Here is a 24,390-nt window from a genome sequence, read left to right as displayed (position 1 = left end):
AACGCAGAATTTTATCTGAAGGATTACCGACTTTGTTTCTTGTTTTAAATATAAAATCAAAACTATTTCAGATCTAACAAAATTTTTATTTAAAAATTACAGCAGATAGCTATCCAAAATGCAGTTTTAAAGTAAAATTAGTATTTATCACCAAATAGAATAAAAACATAATATTCAGAGTGGTGACAGAGGCCTCCAGATATATATGTTCTTGCTTTAAGCAAAAAAATATAAAGAGCGCTGAAGTATAATGTATTCAAGGAAAAATTCATAATTTACACATTGCATTTCTCAGTATCACAGTTCCATATCTAAGACACTTAGTGGTATTAGGAGAATTGAAAATGAACGTGAGGACTGACAAGCAAACTGGATTACTTTAGTAAGAGTGCAGCCTATATGTCAGAGCTCTAAATAACAAGAAACAAGAGAAATTGCATTGTGATTTCTCTGTGACAGTACCAGCATTAGCAACAAGAAAAAAAATTAACGCCAGCTGTGACACATTTAAACATCTCCATGCTTCATTCTCTCTTAGAGTGTATTTCTGCATTTGCACTTTTTTCATGTGAAACCTACAATCTGTTTCAAGCCCAAGCTCCCTCACAGGCAGACAAGTATATAACAGCTTTCAAGGGCTCTACTAACAGCTATGCCATTGTGAATTTATGATATGGAGAGCCTCAACATTTATCCTTCCTCTAAGCCTTCTCTTCTCCCACTTCCAGGTAGAGGTTAGCGTTCATATCGCTACAGGCAAGCTGGAGAGGCCCCTGGGATCTCTGCTTCCAAAATAAAAGAGAAGCAAGGAGATTCACTGATAAAATCTACATTCCAGTTAAGTTTATCATTTTAGATAAAGTATATTCCTAATGGTTGGCTTCCTGTAAGATAATACTGGGAGGTACACAAGGAAAATTAGACCACGCACAGATTATAAAGAGGTGAACAAGAATAACCATAATGTGTCTTTAAAACAGATTTATTCTGAAAGCTTGAAGAATTGCATAACTTTTAAAACACTCAACTCAAATTAGTTTACATCTCTTTCTCTTCACAGTTGCCTGCATGTTTCAAAATTCACCAGCATTTCAGTAAGGGAAAAGTGTGTACGCTTTCTACTGTTAGTTTTGACAATATTTATAATTGTATCCTCACCCTGTCTGGTAAAGAACAAAACTGTTTTTTCAAAGCATCTCTAGCACTTTGCACTACTTGCTGCCTCTCAGTTCCACAGCTTGACATAAATGCCCCATGTGGTCCTCAGTGTACAAAAAGAAGTCTTTCAGGTTATTAGCATAATAATCAAGACATTCAAAATCAACAGACTGAAACTCTTCATAAAACTGTTTTTCAAACAAGACACCCAGCACTTTCATGGGTAGAGTGTCAGAATACATCCATAAATTCCAATGCGCTGCTCAATAACCAGCTCCAAGATTGAGAGTTCAGAACCTGATACAAGTTATAGTCCACTCTGTCACAACAACTGGCACACACAAATAATGGGCTAGCCAAAAACACCCCCATGATATTTGTTCAAACACAAGGACCTTATTTAAAATACTAGAGGGGAGTTACTTGCCTTCTTATTCTTGAGAATTTCCACTTTTAAGGTTTTCTCTAGAACCATGAAGGTAGCAATATTTTCAGTGCTATTCTAAAGTTGAAACACTTACAAAATCATATGAGTGTAAAAAGTAGTTTTTTTTGAAAAAGCAACTAAGTGACATGCAATAAAATTAAGAGAACTGGCAATATGGGCATGTGCTTATCATCATAGATAACCACCATTTGAAGCTGGCTTGCTAGAAAATCACAGTATATGCTGGATATAGTATGTGGCACATCTCTGTCATTTTCAGGATTAGAAACCTACTAAAGTAAAAGAAATACAATCACATTCATATTTTGCAGCTAGGATACACATATTAAATTTATCTCTTCAAAAGATCTTTGAAAAGGGTTGTATTTTCTATTGCCATCTCTCAAAAATCTAGTGGCAGATCAGCGATGAGAAAAACAGATGCAATCTTTTTTTTCCCCTTAAAAATATTTCTTTAAAATGCAATTATGTTTAATTAGAAAGATTCTAGAAATCTCTGCATTTAATTTCTCAGATCAGGCAACATTCTTACAGAACACTCAAATAAAAATTTATATATATACATGTATAAAACTGAACAGTTCATACTGTACGTCATAACTGGCATTGCCTCTATTACAGTACTACTACACAGAAAGGGAAAATCTTTCAACAAACTATAAAGTTTGATTCCTGCAGTTTTCTTTCCATAAAACTGTGTAATAAGTGCTAAGTTTTGCTGGGTTTATATGTAATTTTTGCCATTTTTATACAGTGATCCTTTAACAGTTGTGGTAGCTGTGGTGATGTCAGTTATAATAAGGAATAACAGATGGGCTGGAATGAAGAACAAAGTATTTTCAAGCACCTGGATAGCTAAAAAATTCAATGAGGGGAGTTTTATTTTGACTCCACCCAGTATTACCATATATGTGGTTGCACTTTCACACCTTATAGAATTAATTCAACTACAATATTTCTCCATGTTTTTTCCAGTTAAATTCAATTCCTGTAATTCCTGTTGCCTTTCTACTGTTTGGAGAGCCCAGCTACATAAAGTACATTCATCCAACCACCCAACATACTACAGTTCTGTGCCAAAAAAAAGTTTTAACTTCAAGTTCATATTTGGACCAGGCCAATACTTTCTCACTAACAAACTGATGGCAGATTTTAGTATTTTTTTTTAAATACTGGATGCTAAAATTTCATAAAAGCACATTATCAACCAATGACTATACACCAGAATTTTGAACTCCAATTTTTTGATTCACCTAACTTATTTAAATTAAACTCATCAGTCTGTTGGGCTACATATGAGTTCAAATCTGGAAATTAATCCTGAGTCAAAACAAAGAATTTAAACCCTTGTTTATGTTCTCTTCTTTAAGGAGACAGGTTGCTGAATTAGAGACTTTTTACATAATTTTATTCAGATAAAGTGCCATGAAGTTGCAAGCAAGTTAACTATGTCAGGCTCAAGTTAACTATGTCAGGCTCAAGCTATTACTCATACACACAAGTCTTGTTCTATGAAGCCAGTGAACAGCACCCTACAGGGACTTTAAACCTCATTAGACCAGTAAGTATACAAACCACACATTTCTTACCAACCATTCTAATACTATGAAATACTAATAAATCAGAAAATCCCAAGAGAGCATCGTATTAAATATTTTTCAAAAAGGAAAAAGTATTATTCTCTCTATTCACTGCATTAACTGTAAAACTCTTTATTGTTTGGTGTTGTGGGAAAGATAGGTTTAGTTTTAAATGCAATAAACACAATATCTCCTTCAGCAGAGTGTTCCCCTTAGAAATGCAAAATGGGCAACCCTGAAGTGCAGCACCACATGTCCACTGGCCTATGCTTCAAGTGTGTTGGAAGTAGTGTAGGAACAATCTCTGTCTCAGTCACCAAAAATCCTCAGCCTTGCAGTCAAGCTGCAGACTGATGGGGAGAGACTGGATAGGAACAGAGTATTGTAACACACAGTAAGGTACTAAGTCATAAAACCCACCCAAGCCTTCCTCACATATTCTTTCATACCCAGGGTTAAAGCACTTGGAATTTTTCTGCAGGTACTCATCATTTTAGTGAATGATTTTTAGTAGAGTTGGAGTAAAATAATAACTCAGTACACATCAAGAAACTATTGCTTTAGTAAATTAGAAGTCACTGTCTTTAAAACTAACTTGTATGTTAAAATATTGTAAAATACTCTTTTGCAATGCACCTTCGTAACTGTAACACAAGTGGGGATATCCTGAGAGAAAGTCCAGTACTCGTGGCTATCAGCACCACGTGGGACAGTTCAATATTCAAACACTTATTAACATGATCACATAGAAAATTAAATTTCAGTCCCTTCATTAGTCAAAGTCTCTGCTTCTTTATTATTTATGCAAGGGCAGAGACTCATACAAGAACAATGTTACAAATTCTAGATGTAATGATTCACTTTATTTTGTCTTATAAGTAGTAAGAAAATTGGACACTACTATAGCAACTTAAATCAGTAATTTTTCAGTGCTTCAGTAAACTGCAGGATCTCCTGCATCTCAGCCTACACAATGCAACCTTAAAGTAATAAATTTTGGCCTCTAATTCAGCAAAATCAAATACAGAACTGCATAAGTCAGAAATTACCACCAATAGCCTATGGGTAGCTGGTTTCAAGAGATGGCTGATGAATATATTACTACCTGACACAGTCATAACGGGCTCATGGTTCATGTACCAATGTTAGGAGTTCAGGCATGACCCCAAAATCAAGACTACAGTGATCATACTTGGAGAAGCAGTACTGGCAATTTGCAGACAGAAATCACTTCCTGATTGCAAACTGAGCAAAACGGAATCAGTGATGATTCATGGGACCCTATGATATATTTATAGGATGACTGTTCCAAATAAACCTAGACAGGCTTGAAGTTCATAAAGAGCTGAAGTGTGGATAAAGCTTGCTAAGTAACCCCGCTTGTCATCTTGACCATATAAAGTCTACTCTATTTCCTGACTTTTCAACAGTTACATTTGTTTAAAAAAGAAAATCTATTTTTCCCCATCTCAAATAATGAAAATCTATTTACTAGCTTAACTCAAGCTAAAAGGTTGAGTGCTAGAAATCTAATATTTTAAGAAACTCAGAAATTCTAATTCTTTGGAGGTAATAAATTACTTTGGCATAAAAAAACCTTTCCAGACTTCTTTGTATTTCCACTTCAGAAAACACGCTGTTCCACTACCAAGTAAATGATATTTATCTATCAAATAAACGAAAGTGAAAGCAAATATTCTAGCTACTTTCATCAACTTGTCCATACCTGTCAACCCCAGGTAATAAAAGCAACCTCACATTTTACATGGCACATGAATCGTTACGGGGTTTATTCTTTTCAAGAATCTTTCTTCCATGAAGAACAGTCTCACTCACAGATATAGAGGTAGATAAAAATGATCACAAAATAAAATTGGTTTCTGTATTCTAATTCCCAGATGTAGCTCCTAAAAACAAGAGACACTGCATATGCAAAGCATCCAGCTACCTACAGACAAGTACTAGAAAATCACAGAACATGCTGAGTTGGAAGGGACCCACAAGGATCACTGAGTCCAGCTCCTGGCCCTGCACAGCACAACAGTATGCACAATTGACTCTATATAAAAACCACAAGTTTTGAAATAATGGGTTCACAAATGTAGGAAATTAAATCACAATTTGCCATATTCAGAACAGGTAACTTATCCCAAACACAAACTCACAAATCTCTGCCTCACTACAGTGGCTCTAAATTTTTTCTTTTGGGTATTACTAACCAAATTCTAATGTGGCTGAAGGGGAAAATATCCTTCAATCAACCATTACGTTTGGTGATAAACTAAAGTACTAAAGTACTAAGAGTCCCCAGCAGAATAGAGAAGGAAGAAATATCTTTCCCACAACACACCCCCTAAACTCTGAGGCTAGCTTCCTGTTTGAACTGTGCCTGCTGATAAATTCCACATGAAATCAACATTTTTTTGCCATATGTATACCACCAGACTTCATTTCTTGGCGGACAATCAAAAGCACAAATAACCAAAATTAGACACATTGTGAAACACTGATTTGAAGAAAAGAGGTATTTGAGCAAGTTTGCAGTCCATTTCATTTTAAAAGAAAAAAGTCAAGCTACCTTTTGGCATTCACCGGCTTATCAGATATAACTTGAAGACTGTATACAAACAAAACCAAGAAATAAAATGGAGAGTAATGAACTTTAAAAATATTCAGAAGGAAAAAAGGAAAAAAATAGTCCCCAATTTAAAGGTTTCATGCTTTCCTATGGCAAAACACAGGTTCATAACTTGGTAGTAATCAAAACAGAAACCCCTTTCCTGAGACTACATCCAAACTCTAAATAAGTGTATATATAATTCTCTATCTATGTGTTTAAATTCAACTCACACTGGCATTTCAGATGTTTGTGACAGAAATATCCCAGAGGCTGGCAACATGAGCTATTTTGCCTCAGACCAAATGCACCTTAACATAATGTTCTAGTTTCAGGCCAACAAGGACAGAGCAATTAATACTCAGTGCAATCAATCAGCCATTAAAAGATGCACTCTGTGAAACAGCTCTGCCAAGTGTCAAATAAATAGAAAAATAGTTGTCTAGGTATTATAATCTACTCCAAGGACCTTTTATGGTCAAGAACATGGAGACAGAATAATTCAGATACAGAAAACAAATACAACTTGTGAAAAAAAGTGAGAAGAGAAAGAGACAGAGAAAGAGAAATCTTAACACATCTCAAGAAGCATCAGTCAGTGACAAAATTGTAACATATATAATCTGTAAGTGTAAGAGATACTGCGTATAAAATTTCCTTTGCAAAGGAGATGCAGAGGTACAAAGTAGGTCTTAGAGGTCTCTTATGAAACAGAAAAATGGAAACTCAAGTGCAGGAAAAAAGGGAATGGACTTTAAAGTCAATTCTATGAAGATACTTACATAATTATAATGAATACCAAGCAAATACTGCTGCTTACAACTGCTATTTCAACACTGAAATTCTGAGCAGAGTAGGGATTCTTATCACTCCTTCGTGCAACTTTTGTAGATTTCAGCTGTTTTAGCTGCAGCATATGGACAGTTTCTCTTCAAACCACTCTAGAAAGGTTTGGGAGGGGCTATTTGTGGATTTGGTGGGTGGATGTTTGGGGGTTTTTAATCAACTCAGGCAGAACCATTTTCTTCTTCTAAACCATTTTCTTCAAGAGTTTCAGCTTCAGTGAGAATGTGTTTGCACAGCCACAGTTTGAAGGATAACAACCCAGGGCACACAAAAATGTAACTGTTCAAGCAGGCTTATCCATGGGAAGATAAATTTGTGCTGAGACAGAGACCTAAGCAATTCAAATTAATTGAAATTGTCAGTCTAAGTGGTTACACTTCTGAAGCAATCCAGGCAGTGTGAAATATGTAGGAGTCCCCTTGACATTAAAAATATGTCAGAAACAGTAACTAATATATATTACCAGAACCAGAACATAAACTTCCAACAAAATAAGGGACAAACTTCTATAATAATTACAAGAACTGAACTTGAAGTTCAGTGACTAGTCACAGAGATATTCAGGAAAAACCCAGAATAAGATAAGCACTCAAAATTTTGCCTGTAGTTCAAGTTTCTGATCACAAGATTTTGAAGCAAATTTTCAACATCCTGACAGAGAGCATTGAGGTTTTAACAGAAGGCAAAAAGTGTAATTTAACAGCTTAAAAACACATAACTTTTAGAGTGCAGAAACACCCAAAATATTCTTAGTAACCGCTTCTCCTTGATTCTATTTTTCCTTCCATGTTTCTGAGAATGTGATGGAAATCAAGCAGTTTGTACTGGGATTTAATCTCAAATGTTGTAGTATATTATTATCTTTTTCTACATACTGGTATTCCAATAGAGAAATACTGTATTACATGTTATTTTAAGAGGAAAAATCAATTCATAAATAATGAGGGGCATACAGTGGAATCACAATGCTTTTGTGAGGCAATCATTACTCCTGCCCCAAGGGATTTACATAAAATAGCTTCTAATTGTGTTTTTCTTATCCAGCAAGCTAGAGTCACACATTAGAACTAACAGACATTATGCCAAGGAAAAAATACAAATGAACATGTATGAACTGTAGAGACAACTGTTTCAGAGTGCTCCACTTACTTTGTAAGTATTATTGCAATAAAAGTGAAGAAAGTAATTAATTGGCATACATTGTATTTAAGGCACTTCAGTCTTTCAGCAGTGTAGGATTAACAACTTTATGCTTATTAAAGTCCTTAATATTATTTATGTTACAGTAGTGCTGTGCTCAGAGGCCCCAACTAAGACGGAGGTCTCTCTTGAGTACAAGAAAATCATTATCGCATTGACTCACAAAGAATTCCCTTTCAAAATACTAAAAAAACCCACCAAAAGAAACATATATGCCCTGTTTAAGCCAAATTACTATCTCTATAGGCTTTACTACAGTTTTTGCTGTTTAGCTCATTTTTTTTAATGCCAGAAGGAAGTACAAGCATACTGCATATTTTCCAATAGACAGGTAAAAGCATAGCTCAGAAACACACAGCCCTGCATATCTCCCAATGCCTTTCAGGCCATGGGGGGCAGGCATACAGATGTTCCTTGGTTCATCAGTACCTGTATAAAGAGGTTTGCATCACTGCATTGCTGCCTCTCTACCTGCTAAAGAACACAACCTCCAGTCAAACCCTGGCATTCGTAGGTCTGTGGGAATTCTGACTAGCAAATTGAGCTGGGACAGATTTTAGGCTCTGAAATTTCTCCCTAATATCAAACTGCTGAGTGTTGAAGTTCACAGGGAACAGGCAGAAGCTGCATAAACATTTTAGACATATTATTGAAACAGATGGTTCAATATAATGGGTTCCCAAACAAGTAATTGTATATACAAATGTTAGTGCAATCTGCTATTGTAAATGTCAGTGGTTTTTTTCAAATTTTTGTAATTCAAATATTTTTTTCCATACTTCAAAAGCTGTACTGTTGTATCCTGTATAATTAGCTTCTGTGTTATACTAAGTGGCCCACTGAGACTGTTCATTATTTTTCAGTTGTTAAGACATCTTGTTGGATGAAAGCCAGCCCAACTCTCTCCTAAAAAAATAAATTATGAATATTTTTTTTTAAATTTTGTATCTATTAGTAACAAACAAGACACAAACATCCATCAGATGACTGCACAACTCAGTAAAGCTAGTTAGTCAGATGTTCTATTTCCATTTGTTTGGAGGTAAAATGCTTGACTTATGATCAAATGTTTAGCAATCCAGTGTATGTTGGCCCAGCAGCCACCAGCCTGCTGAGGATCAGATCTACATGATCCTTCTGCATCCCCTATGGTCATAGGCACTGGGCAACCAGCACCCAGCCCATCTCTGGGGGCACACAGTACAGGCATAAATTGGACTGTATAAAAACACTGGCTGAACCTTTCTGTGGTTTGCTTATCTCAGTGACAGTCCCAGGACAAGTTATAAACACATCCTACCTTCTCTTCACCCAATCACTTTTTCCTTGATCTGTCTCATGCTTCTTTTAGGAGGAGTTTTCTTCTGGTGCAGTGCAGCCCTCAGCAATCTAAACATTCTTTTATTTCCATAATTTAACATTGGATTTTAGTAATCTGTTCTAACAAATCATCTCTGGAATGCATATGCTCTGAAACACTTAATGAAGAACAGATTTTCAGTGAGCTTCCCTATTTTCCTGTCTCAGGGAAGGACCTTGCCAGATTGCACAACCACACTTTTCATTCTTTTCAGAAAGAAGCTGCTGGCCTGGAGCTATGTGATTCCAGGTTCAAACTTCACTCAAAAAAACAGGAAATCTAAAGCACAATAGAGCAATTCTAGTATTGTTCTAGCATACATAAAGCATCATAAAGTTACCCCAGGACACGCACTCATTATTAAAATGAACATCTTACAAAACAAAGGAAAAAAATTTAGAATTTTCCCTTTAAAAGTTACCTTATTTGTTACATACCTCAGATCTGTTTGTTAGGATCTATACACGGATAAATCTAAAACCAGAGATTAATCTAAGTAAAAAGTAAACTTTAACAAGCTACTTACTGAAAATTCGCTACTTTTACTGATACAGGAATGCAGGGAAGTTGACTGGCCCATTTCAATGTAATATCTTGATAAACATTCAATATTTTATTGTGGTTTGCAATTAAAGTGTTTATTGTTCCTTCTCGTACTGTTCAAAGACAAAAAAACAATTTTAGGATGAAAGATTTTTCAAAAGACAGTACTTTTCTTTATAGTTATGTTTTCTTTTATTTTTAATCCATTAGTTGTTATAAATTAATTTATTATAAAGCATCAAAAGTTAGGAAAGTTACATTGACACAACCAAGGACATATGTAATTAATTATGGATACCAATTTTAATAGCATATTTCACAATACATGCCACAACTTTCTAGGGTTCTGGCCAGCCATGTTTGGTAATTTAAAACGTGACAAAGACTCATAATGGCCATGTTGACATGCCAGGATAGATATGACAAAATACACATCGATTAAATGTCTGCTATTTACACTATTCACTAATTCTTTCACTTGTGAATACCAATTAAATGTGCATGCATTTATAGGGTTTTTTTATAGTACAATTCAAATCAGAAAGTACAAAATGTGAAGATTGCTAAGATCAAATTTCTTCAGATTAAAATTATATTTCAAGTTCAAAAGGAGACATACTGTCAAAAACTTATCAGATAGTTTTTGAAACATTAAAAGAGAATAGGTATTAATAGTCTATAATTTGAACCAAGTATCTAACCAAGTTGTTTCCACCAATGTAATAACAATAAACTTTGATATTTTTAAGAATCTGTAAATATCAGAAGGTCGTAAATCAAAAGGTCCTCAAGCAGAAGGTCCTCAAACACTAGTTTACTCTTCTAAAGACTGTCATTCTTCCATGTTTGTTGCTTTCATAGCTGGGCATCAGATAAGTATCTTCATTTGGTGATAAGAAAATATTTAGATTCTAAAAATTATGGCACTTTACAAAAAGTAACATTTGAAAATAAACCTGCCTTGTTCAAAAAGAGAGTTCCAAATTCTATGATTCTACAGATCATAGACTCACAGAATCACAGAATGGCTTGGGTTATAACAGACCTTAAGGATCATCAAGTCCCAGCTCCCACTAACATGGGCAGGGACACCTCCCATTAGACCAAGGCCTTATCCAAACTGGCTTTCAACACTGCCAGCATTGGGGCAACCTGTTCCAGTGTCACACCACACTCAAGAATTTCTTCCTAATATCTAACCTAAATGCCATGGACACCTTCCACTAGACCAGGTTGCACAATGCCCCAGTCTGCTTATTCAGAAAAATATATTTATTCAGTGGTTAAAAAAAAAAAAATTAAAAAGTAACCAAACTAAAGTTACGTTTTCCTTTTACAAACCTGAACAGTAAGGAATGAAGCAACTCGGACTGTAGTCAAGCTTCTTCATGAATCGTATTTGCCCATTATCCTTTAGGCAAAAGAAGTTTCTCTCACCAAGCACAAAAACAGAAGAAGCTCCCTGATTAAAGGAGACAACGCATATATCCAGTGCTTGCTCTCCAATGTTTAAAACCCAATCCACCTTCAAAAGAAAAAGCATGCTTCAAAAATCAAATGACAACTGCATATTAAAGACAAGGACTCAGAACTAATCAAATTACGCATCATTAACATAGATAGAAAAGCAAAATCAAGGTCTTTCTCTGGATAAGAATTATCCTGTTATTCTGAGGGCAGTCAGTAGCTTTCCTTAATGTGATTCAAGCAGCAAAAACATCTTAATAGTCATGAATTGTTTGCTATGCAAACAGTTAAGTACATCTGGAATTTAAAATACACATCTCATTCAAAATGGAAATGCTTCATACTTTAACTAATGAATCCAAGAATAGATATTTAGAGTAATTTTCATCTGCCACACTACATGTCCTTGGTTATTAAAGGACAAGGATAAAGAGTAAAAGGTGACAACTGATTCTGCCAATATATGTAAATGGAAAACTAGACAAATGTTTTAGGTGTGTAAGCCAATATTTATGTTTGCAGACACTCATGTACACCTTCTTATCTGGAAAATGCTGGTGTATGCCATAGTTTGTTTACTTCTCCAACTATGTACATTGATATAATAAACAGCTACTTAGAAATCCTGCCCCACCTGTCTTTAAACAATACTACAGCTTATTGACACATTTCATTGGTTTGTTTCTTCAGCTCCTCTGAGAAATTTCAACTAAACACATATGCAAAAAATGCTTTTGACTTTTGCCAAGCTGGTTAAACTGAAATTTAGAATTTTGAAGTAAAAATATATCAAAGTTCAAGTGCCAGCACTTCCTATATGAAGAGCACCAATTATTTTGCTTAAAGAGTATAGAATGTGTCAGCAAACATCCTGGCATATCTGATATATGAAACTTGAAGTGCCATCTTAAAAGTTAAAGGGAAAAACCCAGCTTATTACATTTGTTTCCTAGCATGCTTCACATTTTAGATTTTAAAAAAACTGTTTAATCTGCAGTATATCTGATGAAGTCTCCAGGTTTTTTATTTATAAATTGCCTTCTCCTACTTCTATATGGAGGACTCAGCCTACGAGTATTTGAAAAATTCTACAATAAGTCAGTGGAAGAAAGATCCTCTCCCAAGATTTTACTGTTGTACCTGAAATATGATGACTCTAGCATTTTATATATGCAGTATATTTAGCAGCCAAGCGATTCTACTGCAGGACCACAAAGCATTAAATTCTCTTCATCTTACAGAGAGGCAGCTCAAATATTAAACAAATTACTGACAGGGACTTCCAGAAGACTACTGAACCCACAGGTTCTTGACAAAGAGAGTTCAGGACACTATGTATGGAAAGATTGCACTGAGAATTATTCTCTAAGTACAAAGGATTCCCTAAGGAGAATGAGATTCATTTTCTACAACACAAAGTCACAATCAGACTTCATTTAAAAACATGAGGAATAATTCAGGTGTACCTGTTTATCTATTTTACTACAGTGTAGGTTCTGCATTACAAATTGCCCTGGAAATAGTTATTTTCACCGCAGTTGTTTTTCTTTTCTCATTAGAACAACAGCGAGTTTTAAGGCCCAGCCTAAAACAACTGAGGCCCAAAGAAACCTTAATAGAAATCTACTGGAGTCTTTCCATTGCCTTTAGCAGCACTTGGATGAGGTCCCTTGTCAGCAGACAGTGTTTCCATTCGTTACCTAGCGTCAGCCATTTCAATATGTGTGCAGTGTCCATAAAGGGGATGTAAAATAAACGGGTTTTACCACAAGCCTTTTCCCAGAACTGAGTTTTCGCTGTTCTGTGTCATGTCTTTCATCAGCATCTGTCGCAAATGCCAGCACTTGGTATCTGTTACAGGCAGTTAAAAAATATTTTTTTAGAATTGTATCTTTGTAGTTACCTTCTACATTAAGTAAAAAATAAAATATTATTATCATGAGTACACATACACAGTAAAATCACAGCCTAAGAGGATGGTTAGAAAGTCTACTACAACATGCCTACTGTCAGCAAGGATGTTAAGACTAGCATCAGTGTAGGATAGCAGCTAAATGTAAAGGTAGAAATTAAAACAAGCATTTCTATTCAGATTTTATGTGGAGTTAAAATAAATTCAACAGTCTAAATATTAGTAGATAGAAGTACAGACCACAAAGATAGAAGAAACAAATTATCAAATGATGAAATAGGAATTCTAATAAAAAATTACTTTTTCTTGCTCTTATTAAGCTTTCAAAAAACTTCTAAACCACTCAGAAATACAATCTGCTCTATCTAATAGTGAAACTTACAAGCAGCTCCATTAAGCAAACTAAAGTGGCTCCAATCTAAGAGACCACAGTAAACTGAAATGAGTTGGTGGAACATTTAGCAAAAGTTGAAAGTTTTGGGGAGGTTTTATTATTTTAACTGCCAACAAACCATGCTAAGAAAAATTGGCAATGAAGACATTTGAACAAACAACATCAACTGCCATAAAAACTCTGCACATCTATCTGTCCTCTTTACAACTATGTAAAGTTGTGTGTTCAAACTGCATCCACACTGATTCTTCTGCAACTGTTTCCTGAATTTGTGCTGGTATCCTAACTCACTGATCTACCCCATTTCCTCTGTATGCACATAGGTAATCTGTAGGTTTCTACATAAGTGAAATAAACAATAGGATAAGACCTCACTTAAACTGATCCCAAAAGTCATGGAGTACCATCAGCTCTGAAGCTTAAAGCAACACAACTCTGAATGTTCCAATTCAGTCTAAAATAGCAGTACATATTTTTCCTCATTGTCAAAGTTGGAGATTTAAAATCATGACAACAATATTCTTCATATTTCATGAATGTATTTGTGGTGCAGCAAAAGGACAAGATGTAATGGCCATATATTAAAACACAAGAAGTTCCACTTCAACGTGACAAAAAACTTCTTTACGTTGAGGGAGGAGGCAGAGGCTGACTGGGGAGTCATGGAGTCTCCCTCTCTGGAGACAGTCACTGGACTAGCCTAACTGGATATTCCTGTGTCTTGGCAGGGGGCTTGGCAGAGGGCTTGCACTAGATGATCTCCAAAGGTCCCTTCCAAACCTAACTATCCAGTGACTCTCTGCTTGCTACTGAAGGATTTTAGTTTCTAAAATTGTTTTACTTACAAAGGTAAACTATGTACTTGGAGTAAAAAAAATCTAATTGTTTAAGTTGAATGCCATGACCTATTTAATAATACTGAGAGAGCTGCTTTTAGTACAACTAGGATGTCTTTAACTGCCCTCCGTATGAATGAATTTACTTCCCTTTCTCAGTTTAACACATTTATAAGAGAAACTGCAGATTCACAGAATCGCTGAATAAATTGAGTTAAGGAGCAAGAAGGATCCTGACCTAACAAAATTTTTTCTTCACTGTATTTTACTGATAGTTTTGGAAAGCACAATAACATTTTAATAACTAATCAGAGACCTAATACAGAGGTTTCAAATCAAGCTCACATCAAACAGCAATACATACTGATATTTAAGTACCAGCTACCTGCATATAGTCTGTAATGAAAAAAAACTCAAGCCATAGATGACAAACACAAACTTTCAATTCAGCTATCACATCAAGCATATAAGAGGCATTTTGCTTTTAGATCTTGAAAGAATTCAGGACCAAAACAGCAAAAATTGCTATCAAATGAGGCAATTGGTCTGTAAGAGCTATAAGAAGATGGGTAATTTGAAGTTTGGCAACTTGTTCTGCTAAAAGCACTAGATGGAATTGTTGTATTTTTTATTCAATACCATAAAAATAACCTATTCTCTCCTTAGTATATCTATTTCCTTCACTTTAAAAGGATTACTTAACTCTGTTCTAATGTCCTAATATTTCAGACACACACTAGAGATTAGTTCCATTAGTGTCTTAACATTTGACATTAAAGACCAATAACCAAGTGAAAAATTCCTTTACAACTATATCCCTACAGTAAGGATGGCACACTGTTGATTTAATAAGAGACTGACGAATAATTGTAGCCACATCTTTTGTAAAGGTCAAGAATCTGAACATAATTTAAACACGTGAGATGTTCATTTTAAAGGAAAAAATGTTTCTTTATTCCTTGACAGCATTAATAAATTATATTACAATTTTATTCTAATACTGTATTAGAATTTAAATTCTTAGGAAAATTATTAACTGTTTATTAAATTACTTTTACTTGCAGCATGTATATCTTGTCCAGTTTTAAGAAAACAATACATGATACCTATAATCTGATTAATCTTAAGCAGCAAAATGAAAATAATATTGCTTGAGAACTATAGGTGACAAAGGAGGGTAGTATGACAAAGCACTGTGTTCAACTAACATTCTCTGGATTAGATTCTCACGGCATTATTTATAAAAAGGGGCATTCTTATTTTCTTCAATATGTATGATTACCTCTGAAAAAAATCCTTAAGGTACTTGCCCATTCCTTCAGCCTCATGAGATTCCTCTGAATGGCCACCCTATCTAACCTTCTTGTATTTTATGAGCCACTTCCAGAAATTTAACACTGTCCTTGAATTTCAGGACATGCATTGTCCTTCTATCCATGATGAAGATGTTAAGGAAATACTGGCTTCAGTATCATCATCACTTATCTTTTTGCCTGCTGGTTAGAACTGTGAACAACTATTGCTCTTACAGAGCAGACTGACAGCTCTGACTTTCTCATCCATTTTAGCGGGTGTGGATTTTTTTCATCACAGGTAGTAGCTCTGCCTCAAACACCACCCCAATTTACTGCTAGGGATAGAGAGTCTATAACCCTAACATTAGTCCTCTGTGAGAACAAGGGTCTGCAACAGGGAAACATCTTGAGAAAGGCTTCACAGCAGATATCCACCACAATGTCCAACTGCTCAAGCATCCATCTGATTCTAAACGGATGGATATTTGATAAATTCTCAACATGATGGTTGCATCAGAAAGCCCCATGGACTCAAGCTGGTCCTCCACAGTAAACCCAAATGCTCCCTTGCCTGTCCATCAAAATCTTTCACATTCTCTTTCTTATTATCTATTAGATTTGTGTCTGGTTGGCCTTATAACACACAGACCCTCTGCTTGGAGGAAGTGGAAATGTCTTGTACAGTCTTCACTTTCCATATTGTTCTATTTTTCTAAATGTTGAGCCCATAAACTTAATATGGTCACAAGCTAAAACAGCTCACAACAGTTTCATCCATGTTCCAGTGCTGAAAGCACAGACTAGACTGAACTGAAGCAAGGAAAAAAACCTGGCACTTGGGAGCAACAGAGCCTTGATAAACTAGTAGACTTACTACCTTTATAAAAACCAAATAGGACCATAAAGTCCTCAGGACTCACAGCACACTTTCTTCTATGACTGTACTGAGACAGTCATCACTCAGCAGCATATAACATCTTTCCTGCAACTACTTGCTTTTGGATACTCCAGCAAAGGCATTAAAAATTAAACAAGATTACTTTCAATGTGTTTTCCTAGTAAATGATACCACCAAAATTGACTATAATTACTGAACATAAACACATACTTGTAACTCTCAACCTGCTGACAAGAAGAGACTGTAATGAAAGAGTCTGTGCGAGAGCTGTAAGCCAAAGGACCAGGCAGAAGAAAACCAGGTAAAAACCGGCCAAAAGCATAACTTTCTTGTTCAAACAACATGAGCATCCCATCCATGGACTGTATGCAGATCAAATCTCGACCTAAGGGAAGCACGAGAAAGAAACACAAAGGAAACAAAGCAACATTATTTGTGTAGTTTTAATATTAAAACCGTGAGTAAATTAAAATTGTACTCATAAGTAATCCTAACAAAAGCAAATTTTCATTTATGGCAGTGTTTACTACAAGGAAAAACACTAAATATTCCAACCTCAATAAAAGCTTACTTTCTAAAATAAACAAACTAGATTGTGGAGGGGAATAACATTCAGAATACGTTAAAAAAAAGCAGCAAGATACTTTATTTCAAAACAAAATTCCTAAGGATATAACTATTATAATTTCTGTTTAAAGAAATGTTTCAATATTCCCATAACACTAAATTATTCTGGTTCCTAAATGCTTCCATACCTTACAAGCAGTCATAACAACTGTGGTTTAAATTAACCAATTCAATTCTTTCAAGTCTACTTAAGCAACATAACAGAAAGACCCACAAATATGTATTGTGAAAATAATACAAAATGGTAATATCTTCCATGTTTTACATTCACATTTTCTGTTCTTAAGGAAAGAAAAAGCAAAAAAAAAAAAAGTCCAACTCTGTATTACCAGCAAGTCTAAAAAATATCAAATAAAAAAATTGCAGCTTGAAGTAAATTACTTCAAGCCTCATGCATTATTCAGCAGCCATAAGACATGACATAAGCCACGGCTTGTCATGCCTCAAGTACACCAATCTAAATTCAAAGTCTCACTGGGAAGATTTCTTAGATCAAAAGCTGATTATGCACTTCATATGCAAGAGTAACAACTCGTACAAACAGTATTTTTTAGGCATTCAAAGAGAGCTATACCATTAGGACTAACAATTTCTGAAGCTGATAGATGCATCTCTCCTGAATTCATAGATTAGCTCTTACCTTGCAAACACTACATGAAATATTCAAATATCTATTGTCTATTCAAATGTAATTCGAAATGTCTATTCACCTCAATTAAAATACTCTATTTTGTCTAAGGAATAATTCCGTATGCATGAAAAACCCAAATAAATTGTCTATTCATCAAGTTCCACCCTCAATCCTTTAATGAGTTTTCTAACATAAGAAGGTGAAGCAAAACAAAAATAGACTAAAAGTTCATTCTTACAGTTCCAAAAAGCTAACAAAAGTCAAAGAAATATTCAATATCTGAAATGCAACAAATGTACAGTGCAAAACATTGTTCTTCTCCACTGTGATTCTTCACAGAAACTTTAACTACTTAAAAGTAAATAGTGTAAAAGGCCAGAAAGTATGTTGTATTACTTGTCCTTGTGATTGAAATACACAGTAAAAATTTAGATTAGGGTAAAAACAGGGGGAAAAAAAAGAAGGAAGATAAAGCAGCAGGGTCCTTCCCACTTCCTTCATCTCTTTTTCCGATTTTCCCATTTTCTAAAAATCCTTTTGTTCCAGATTCTGCATATAATTCATAACATATCATAAACCCTATTACAAATAACAAACACATGATAAGAAGGACATTTGAAAGCGCAATTCAGATTGCTCATTTGGTTGAGGCAAAGTTGAATCTTTCAGTCTCCAGTGAAAAGATGAGCAAGACAGACTCTTCTCTGTGGCATCCACTTACAGGACTAAAGTAAACAGTAACAAACTGCATCACATGAAATTCTATCTGAACATGGGTTGGAGGGGTTTTTTGTTGGTGGTTTTTTTGTTGTTTTTGTTTTGTTTGGGGTTTTTTGGTTGTTTTGTTTCTTACTGTGAAGGTCATCAAACACTACAGCCCATTTTCCAGAAAGGTTGTAAATTCTTCTCCCATAGACATACAGAAAATACAACATGTTCTGTATGTTCTGTATTCAGAACACAATCCTAAGCAACTTCTAGCCAAATCTGCTCAGGAAGTGGGATTGGACTAGATGATGTCAAAAGAAGAATCATTCAAATCAGACATTCAAAGAAGTCATTCTGTCTTTTATCTCTGAACTACTCCAAGGCATCTACACTAGATTTCTGTCCCTTCTAAGCTGTGAAATTTCACAGGATTTAGTCCTATCACATGCTCCTGATCAGACAAGACTAGGAACCAGCAGGGAAAATTGAGCAGTTTTGTACTGGTATGCTATCAATGTTAATTATACCCAGTTTCTACTTCCCAACAGCTGCTGACATTATCATCACACTGCTGATGCAGTCTAGAAAGGGTACGAGTGAGTCAGCTGTATAAAATAATTATTAACCTATAAAAGTTCCTTTAGAAACTAGTATAAACACTGATATCTAGTAAAAGGTGCTAGCCTGCTAGTTGTCACCACACTCTCTCAGGTATGGTTATTTTGAAGTATAGTCACTGGCTACTACAAATAACTAGTGGCATTTTTGTTTGATGTGCAAGAAAACCATGCTTCATAACCCAAGTGTCCGTGTGACCACAGCCCTTCTCCCTTTGTTACCTCAAAATCACATTCAGCATCAGGCACTGTAAACCCTCTCACCACTTCACAGTAGCCAGCTGTTTGGTTCCACTTCTATCCTACACTTTTCTCAAGAATACAACCCTGTAAGTCTGGGTATAGAGAATTTTAAAATCCCCTTCCAAAGTCTGCTATGAATTCTCCTTCCATCAGTAGTGTGCTACAAAGGAAATCTGCAGCTGTCCACTAGCCCTATTTCCTGAACTTTAACTTTCAATATCTAACTTCAGGGGGACTCCCTGGCACCCATAACCTGAAGACAAATGGATTACAGATGGCAGCTTGAAATTTTTATGTTGAAGGGCACAGTGGTAGAACACATTTGTACTTTGGGGGTTTTAAGGCTGACTATTTTTCATCTTTTTTAACACAGAAAGATATAAAGTCGGGGGAAAAAAAAAACAAGAATGAAAAATTAAAACTGTAAATAAAACAATTTAAGTCACAGAAAAAAATAACAATGTTATGTATGTTTAAATTTTTACCAAATTGCTATTACATTTTGAAAAGTTCTAAGCATTGCTTGATATAGACCAAAAGTAAAAGACATTAATTGCAAAGTGAATGCCCCACAGAAATCTTATCTATTTTGTAATATAATTAAATTTCAGGTACTCCTGGTTATAATGATAGTAGTAAGAAAACTGTCTCTTAGACAACTGCTGGCCAAAATCTTTGGGGTTTAAGCTTGTCTAAAATATACTATTAAGTTGTTAATTTCTACTCTTCTGATGAAAACTATAGCAGATATAATTGATACAAAGTGATAATCTAGTAGCCATATTACAATTCAAATAACAGAAAAAAGCAAAAGTCATTACAAACGTCGAGGCTGCTGCTTAAGTAACAAAGAGTAATAGCTTCTGTTCTTCTCTATATTATAAACATCAATCTTCTTACCAATTCCATAACATCATGAAAGTGATGAAGTGAAGCACTACAGCATTTCCTGCAACATATATGAAGCTACATGTCATGTGAAACATGGAAGCATTCATCTTTAGCATGCATAACCAAAATCACACACAAATCTCATTGTTAAAATCTCTCCTGTTTACACAGCAGTGACACAATATGATATGACATGACATAATATAACAAGTTCTTTAGAGCAATGATCTGCAAGCACACTGTAGTACTGAACTGTACTGTCTGAAGAAACAGAGGCACAAGACTGAATCAGCAATCACTCTTTGGCTTTTAAAAGCACAGCAACACTTATTAATATACCCACCACTTTGTTCATCATAATTGTGTTGTTCCTACTCACTAATTTTCAAATTTGGATTTTAACTAGCCTGTACTAATGCTTCAAACTCCAGTTATCCAAACTATTACATGTAAAGCACAATTAAAGAATGTTACATTGTGTATGAACTCCTATTTCCCACTTTTCATAGGTCAACCTATTTCCTTCAGCCATTTGTTTTTAATGTGTGTGTAGTGAATGGAGTTGTTACGTTTCACTTTGAGAAATGCAGTCTTCCAAACACTCAACCAGAAATGTCCATTTCAAAAAAGCTTATTGCAGCCAGTTGGCCTTGCCAATGACACATTTATAAAGTGAAAATATAAACCACAGTGTTTTCTGTATATCAGATGGTACCACTTAGTGTACTCTACATAGTTTCATCAGCTTGCATCTCAAGAGGAATGTCCCTTAGTCAGAGAGAGCTACTTTTAAGCACAAGACTAGCTACTGTTGTTTTGTAGTTTTATTATGAAAAATATATTCCAGATACAAATATATTTACATCACACTTTTAAGCCACAATGTATTTTTAGAGCTAATGCAAAGACAAAATGAGAGGCAGGTGGTAGCTCTTTGAAATAAGCTTCTAATTAAAGTTATTTTGGTGCTCAAGTTTTTTTGCATGTTAATGATTTCCTGTACTCTGAGCTTCCTCTCTGGCATCAAATAATTTTCATAGAATGTACATTATTTAATCACAGGGCCTGAGCACCACGTGAAATCAGGCAATGAAAACTGCAATGGGATAAATTGGAAATCAGAAAAAAACATCATAAAATTACAGAGTTTAGGAAGATGTCAGCAGAGAAAACTTTAACTGCCTTCAATGGTAATCAAATGCCTCACTAAAAAAGCCTTGTGTGGAAGGAAACATCAATGAAACAAAATTAAAAGATGAACTGGCATTTACAACACACTCAGGAGCCTAAGAGTCCTTTAATGATACATGGGAAATGCTTTCCTCATATGACAAAAAAGTGACCAGTGAAGTGATGCACATAAACTACATTCTCACACACAGGAAGACAAGTTCCTGTCCTGACTTGAAGCAAGCAAGTATGCTTTCCTTTTCCTTCATCGTTGAAATTTGCCCCTGAAATTTCTCACAGCATAGGGAACACAGATTTCTCCAGTTCAAACCCATTTTGGAAAACTTGCTGCTGAGTGTAGCTCCTTTAGTAAAGCAGATCTTGGGCAACTGTGAGAAAAGAACTTCAGGGATCAGGTCTGGCAAATAGAAACACCATTTGAAAATAACTTGAACAGTTCTTCAAACAATGTATGCCGAGTAAAAGGCAAGTCTTACATTACCTCCCTAACCCAGTGCACGAAGCAAGTGTCAGTGTACATTCAGAAAGAACTCTGAATTTACTGGCTTGGAGGTCTGGTGGCTGCTCCTTGCATAACTACAGAAAGGCTCAAAGTTCAGGGCTTCAGCTGTGGCCATTCATCCTAGGCCAGAGGATCTGACTGCCAATACCCTGAACACAAGCAAAGACAAAAATTGCCCTGCATTGCTCAGTGCTAATGCAAGTACCGACCCCAACTGATGCACAAAGTGTACACATGTTCCAGCTGACACTGACTGGGTGCTTTTTTACTGGAATTGAAAAATCACTCCACTGGGAAGGAAATAAAAAATAGAGTAGTGGATAGGAAGAGAAGAATTTCAAGAGAAACTAAGGAAAGTGTTAAAGAAAACATGTATGTCCTTTCGTTTTAAGGAAAACATGTAAGTCCTTTTTCTACTGATGTTAGCTTGAATTATTTCTTAAACCATTCTGGATATTAAAGCATTGCAGTAAAACATATTAATGAGTCCCAACATATTCATAAGCCCCAGATGCTCTCTCTGTAACAGCCCTCTCTGTAAGGAGCCTCCCTGGTCAAGTCATAGTAAAGCATGGAGTCAGCGCTGCCACAAGAAAAAAAACATCATTGCTTCTCTCACCTGTCATACTGAATTCTAACCTCTCATAGATTTCTGCCTGCCATAAAACATAAGGAGGATTTCAGATAGAGACTCTTGAACTATTGAAGTATCTCCAAAGGCCAATCAGCCCTCACTCACACAGTTAATCCCTTAGAGACTTGTGATATACTCCTTTGTTCTTGATTCAAGTCTTGCCACAGAAGATGAAATAGTTAAATTATGTTACTTGGGAATTATGCCTTTAAATCTCATATTAACCTGAGGTGGTGGAAGGACCCTTAGGAAAAACACTAGTATGGTTCAAAGGAGTAGGATAGACCAGCATGCAGTATAAAGACCCCAAAGTGTCATAGCTGCAACATCCAACATACTAAAATGCCTACTGAAAGAAACATAGTATTTGGCACTGTGTATGCATGACAGGTAAAGTCTCTTCCCCTAAACAGACTGTAGTACAAAAATTTGTTTATCACAACCTCCATATTAAGAGAATAATTTTTTCTAAAAATAAATGTGAATGCTTCCACCTAGTGCAAGAAATACCCTCAGTAAAAATGTTCAGGCAGCTGTGAAAGCAGTGTCACTCAAATTTGTTCTTTTTTTTCAATGCAGAAGATTAATTATATATAGCATAAATAGAGGAGGTCCTGAAAATGGCTGTATGCCTGGATATAGCCTGAAAAATGATGATTCATGAAGAGATGGTAAAATTCTTGTCCTTAAATTCTGTTTGTTGCCATAACTTGTTCAGTAACTACTTTTCAGGCCCCAGCAGCTGCAGAAATCTTTTTCTAAGAGCCTTGCATTCATACAGGCATTACAACACTGGCATGCACTTTTTCTAAAGCAAGTAGGAGAAATTCCAGTCTGCGAACTTTTCTGCTCTCATCTAAAGTTATACACCTATCATACATTATATAAATATTACAGAACAACTCTACTGAACTAGCAAATCTCCCACAAACAAGTACTGTCACCAGCTGCCCTTCAAAATCAATAACACGACTGAATAGTTCAGGCACATGGATGTTTATAGAGAATCATAAATCAACAGCAGACCTTTCACTGAGTTAAGCTGAAGCTGAATGCATGTCCTATTTTTCAATATTTTTGGTACTTTCAAAAGTTATCAGTAAGATCTTAAGTCACCATCATCAAATAAATCTATCAAGTTTAAAATTCCATTTAAAACAGACCTGAAAATTTTGTTCTCACGAAGCCATGAGACAGAACTACATGATCCCACTGTTAAAACCCAGTGAAATTCCCTATCTTTTCTCCTACTTCTCCTTTTATAGTCTCCTTACACTAAGAAGCTTCATGATGGCTAAGCACTTCCCAAAGTACTTTGATGCATGAAGCCCTGTCTCAGGGAGGATGATGAGTGAGTTGAGAGCTTATGGGTTAGGATTAAAGGGCAAACTATTAAGGGTGACACTGTTGCGGGTAATTGCTACAGGCTGCCTGAGGGGGAAGAGGAGGAAGCAGATGAGGTCTTATACAGACAGCTGAAAGTAGCCTCACAGTAACAGGTCCTGGTTGTCATGGAGGACTTCAACCACCTGGACATCTGCTGGAGGAACCACAAGTAAGGCATAAACAACCCAGGAGATTCTTGGAAAGCACTGACAATAACTTTCTGGCACTGGTGGTGAAGAAGCCTACTAGGAAAGGTGTACTGCTGGACCTTCACTAACAAACACAGAATGTATGGTTAGAGATGTGAAGGTTAGGGGCAGCCTTGGCTACAGTGACCATGAGATCATTAGTGTCCTGTGAGGAAGAAGGAGGTCAGTGAGTAGGATCACAACACTGGACTTCAGGA

At 35.6% G+C, this 24,390-nt stretch overlaps 1 protein-coding gene across 1 annotated transcript in view; it reads right to left on the bottom strand.

The window, feature by feature from the left end:
• BBS9 (Bardet-Biedl syndrome 9) overlaps positions 1–24,390 on the bottom strand; it is a 283,034-nt gene that overhangs the window by 236,798 nt on the left and 21,846 nt on the right. The window contains exons 6-9 of the mRNA XM_036378769.2: positions 16,765–16,939; positions 12,986–13,070; positions 11,094–11,277; positions 9,736–9,865 (exon numbers count right to left, since the gene is read on the bottom strand). Of these exons, the coding sequence (XP_036234662.1) occupies positions 9,736–9,865; positions 11,094–11,277; positions 12,986–13,070; positions 16,765–16,939 (574 nt within the window). The remainder of the gene's footprint in view (positions 1–9,735; positions 9,866–11,093; positions 11,278–12,985; positions 13,071–16,764; positions 16,940–24,390) is intronic.

This window comes from Molothrus ater, chromosome 1 (genome assembly GCF_012460135.2).
Source record: "Molothrus ater isolate BHLD 08-10-18 breed brown headed cowbird chromosome 1, BPBGC_Mater_1.1, whole genome shotgun sequence".
Lineage (NCBI taxonomy): Eukaryota > Metazoa > Chordata > Aves > Passeriformes > Icteridae > Molothrus > Molothrus ater.
Note: the sequence above shows the minus strand (reverse complement) of the source record. Positions and strands in the feature narration are given on the sequence as shown.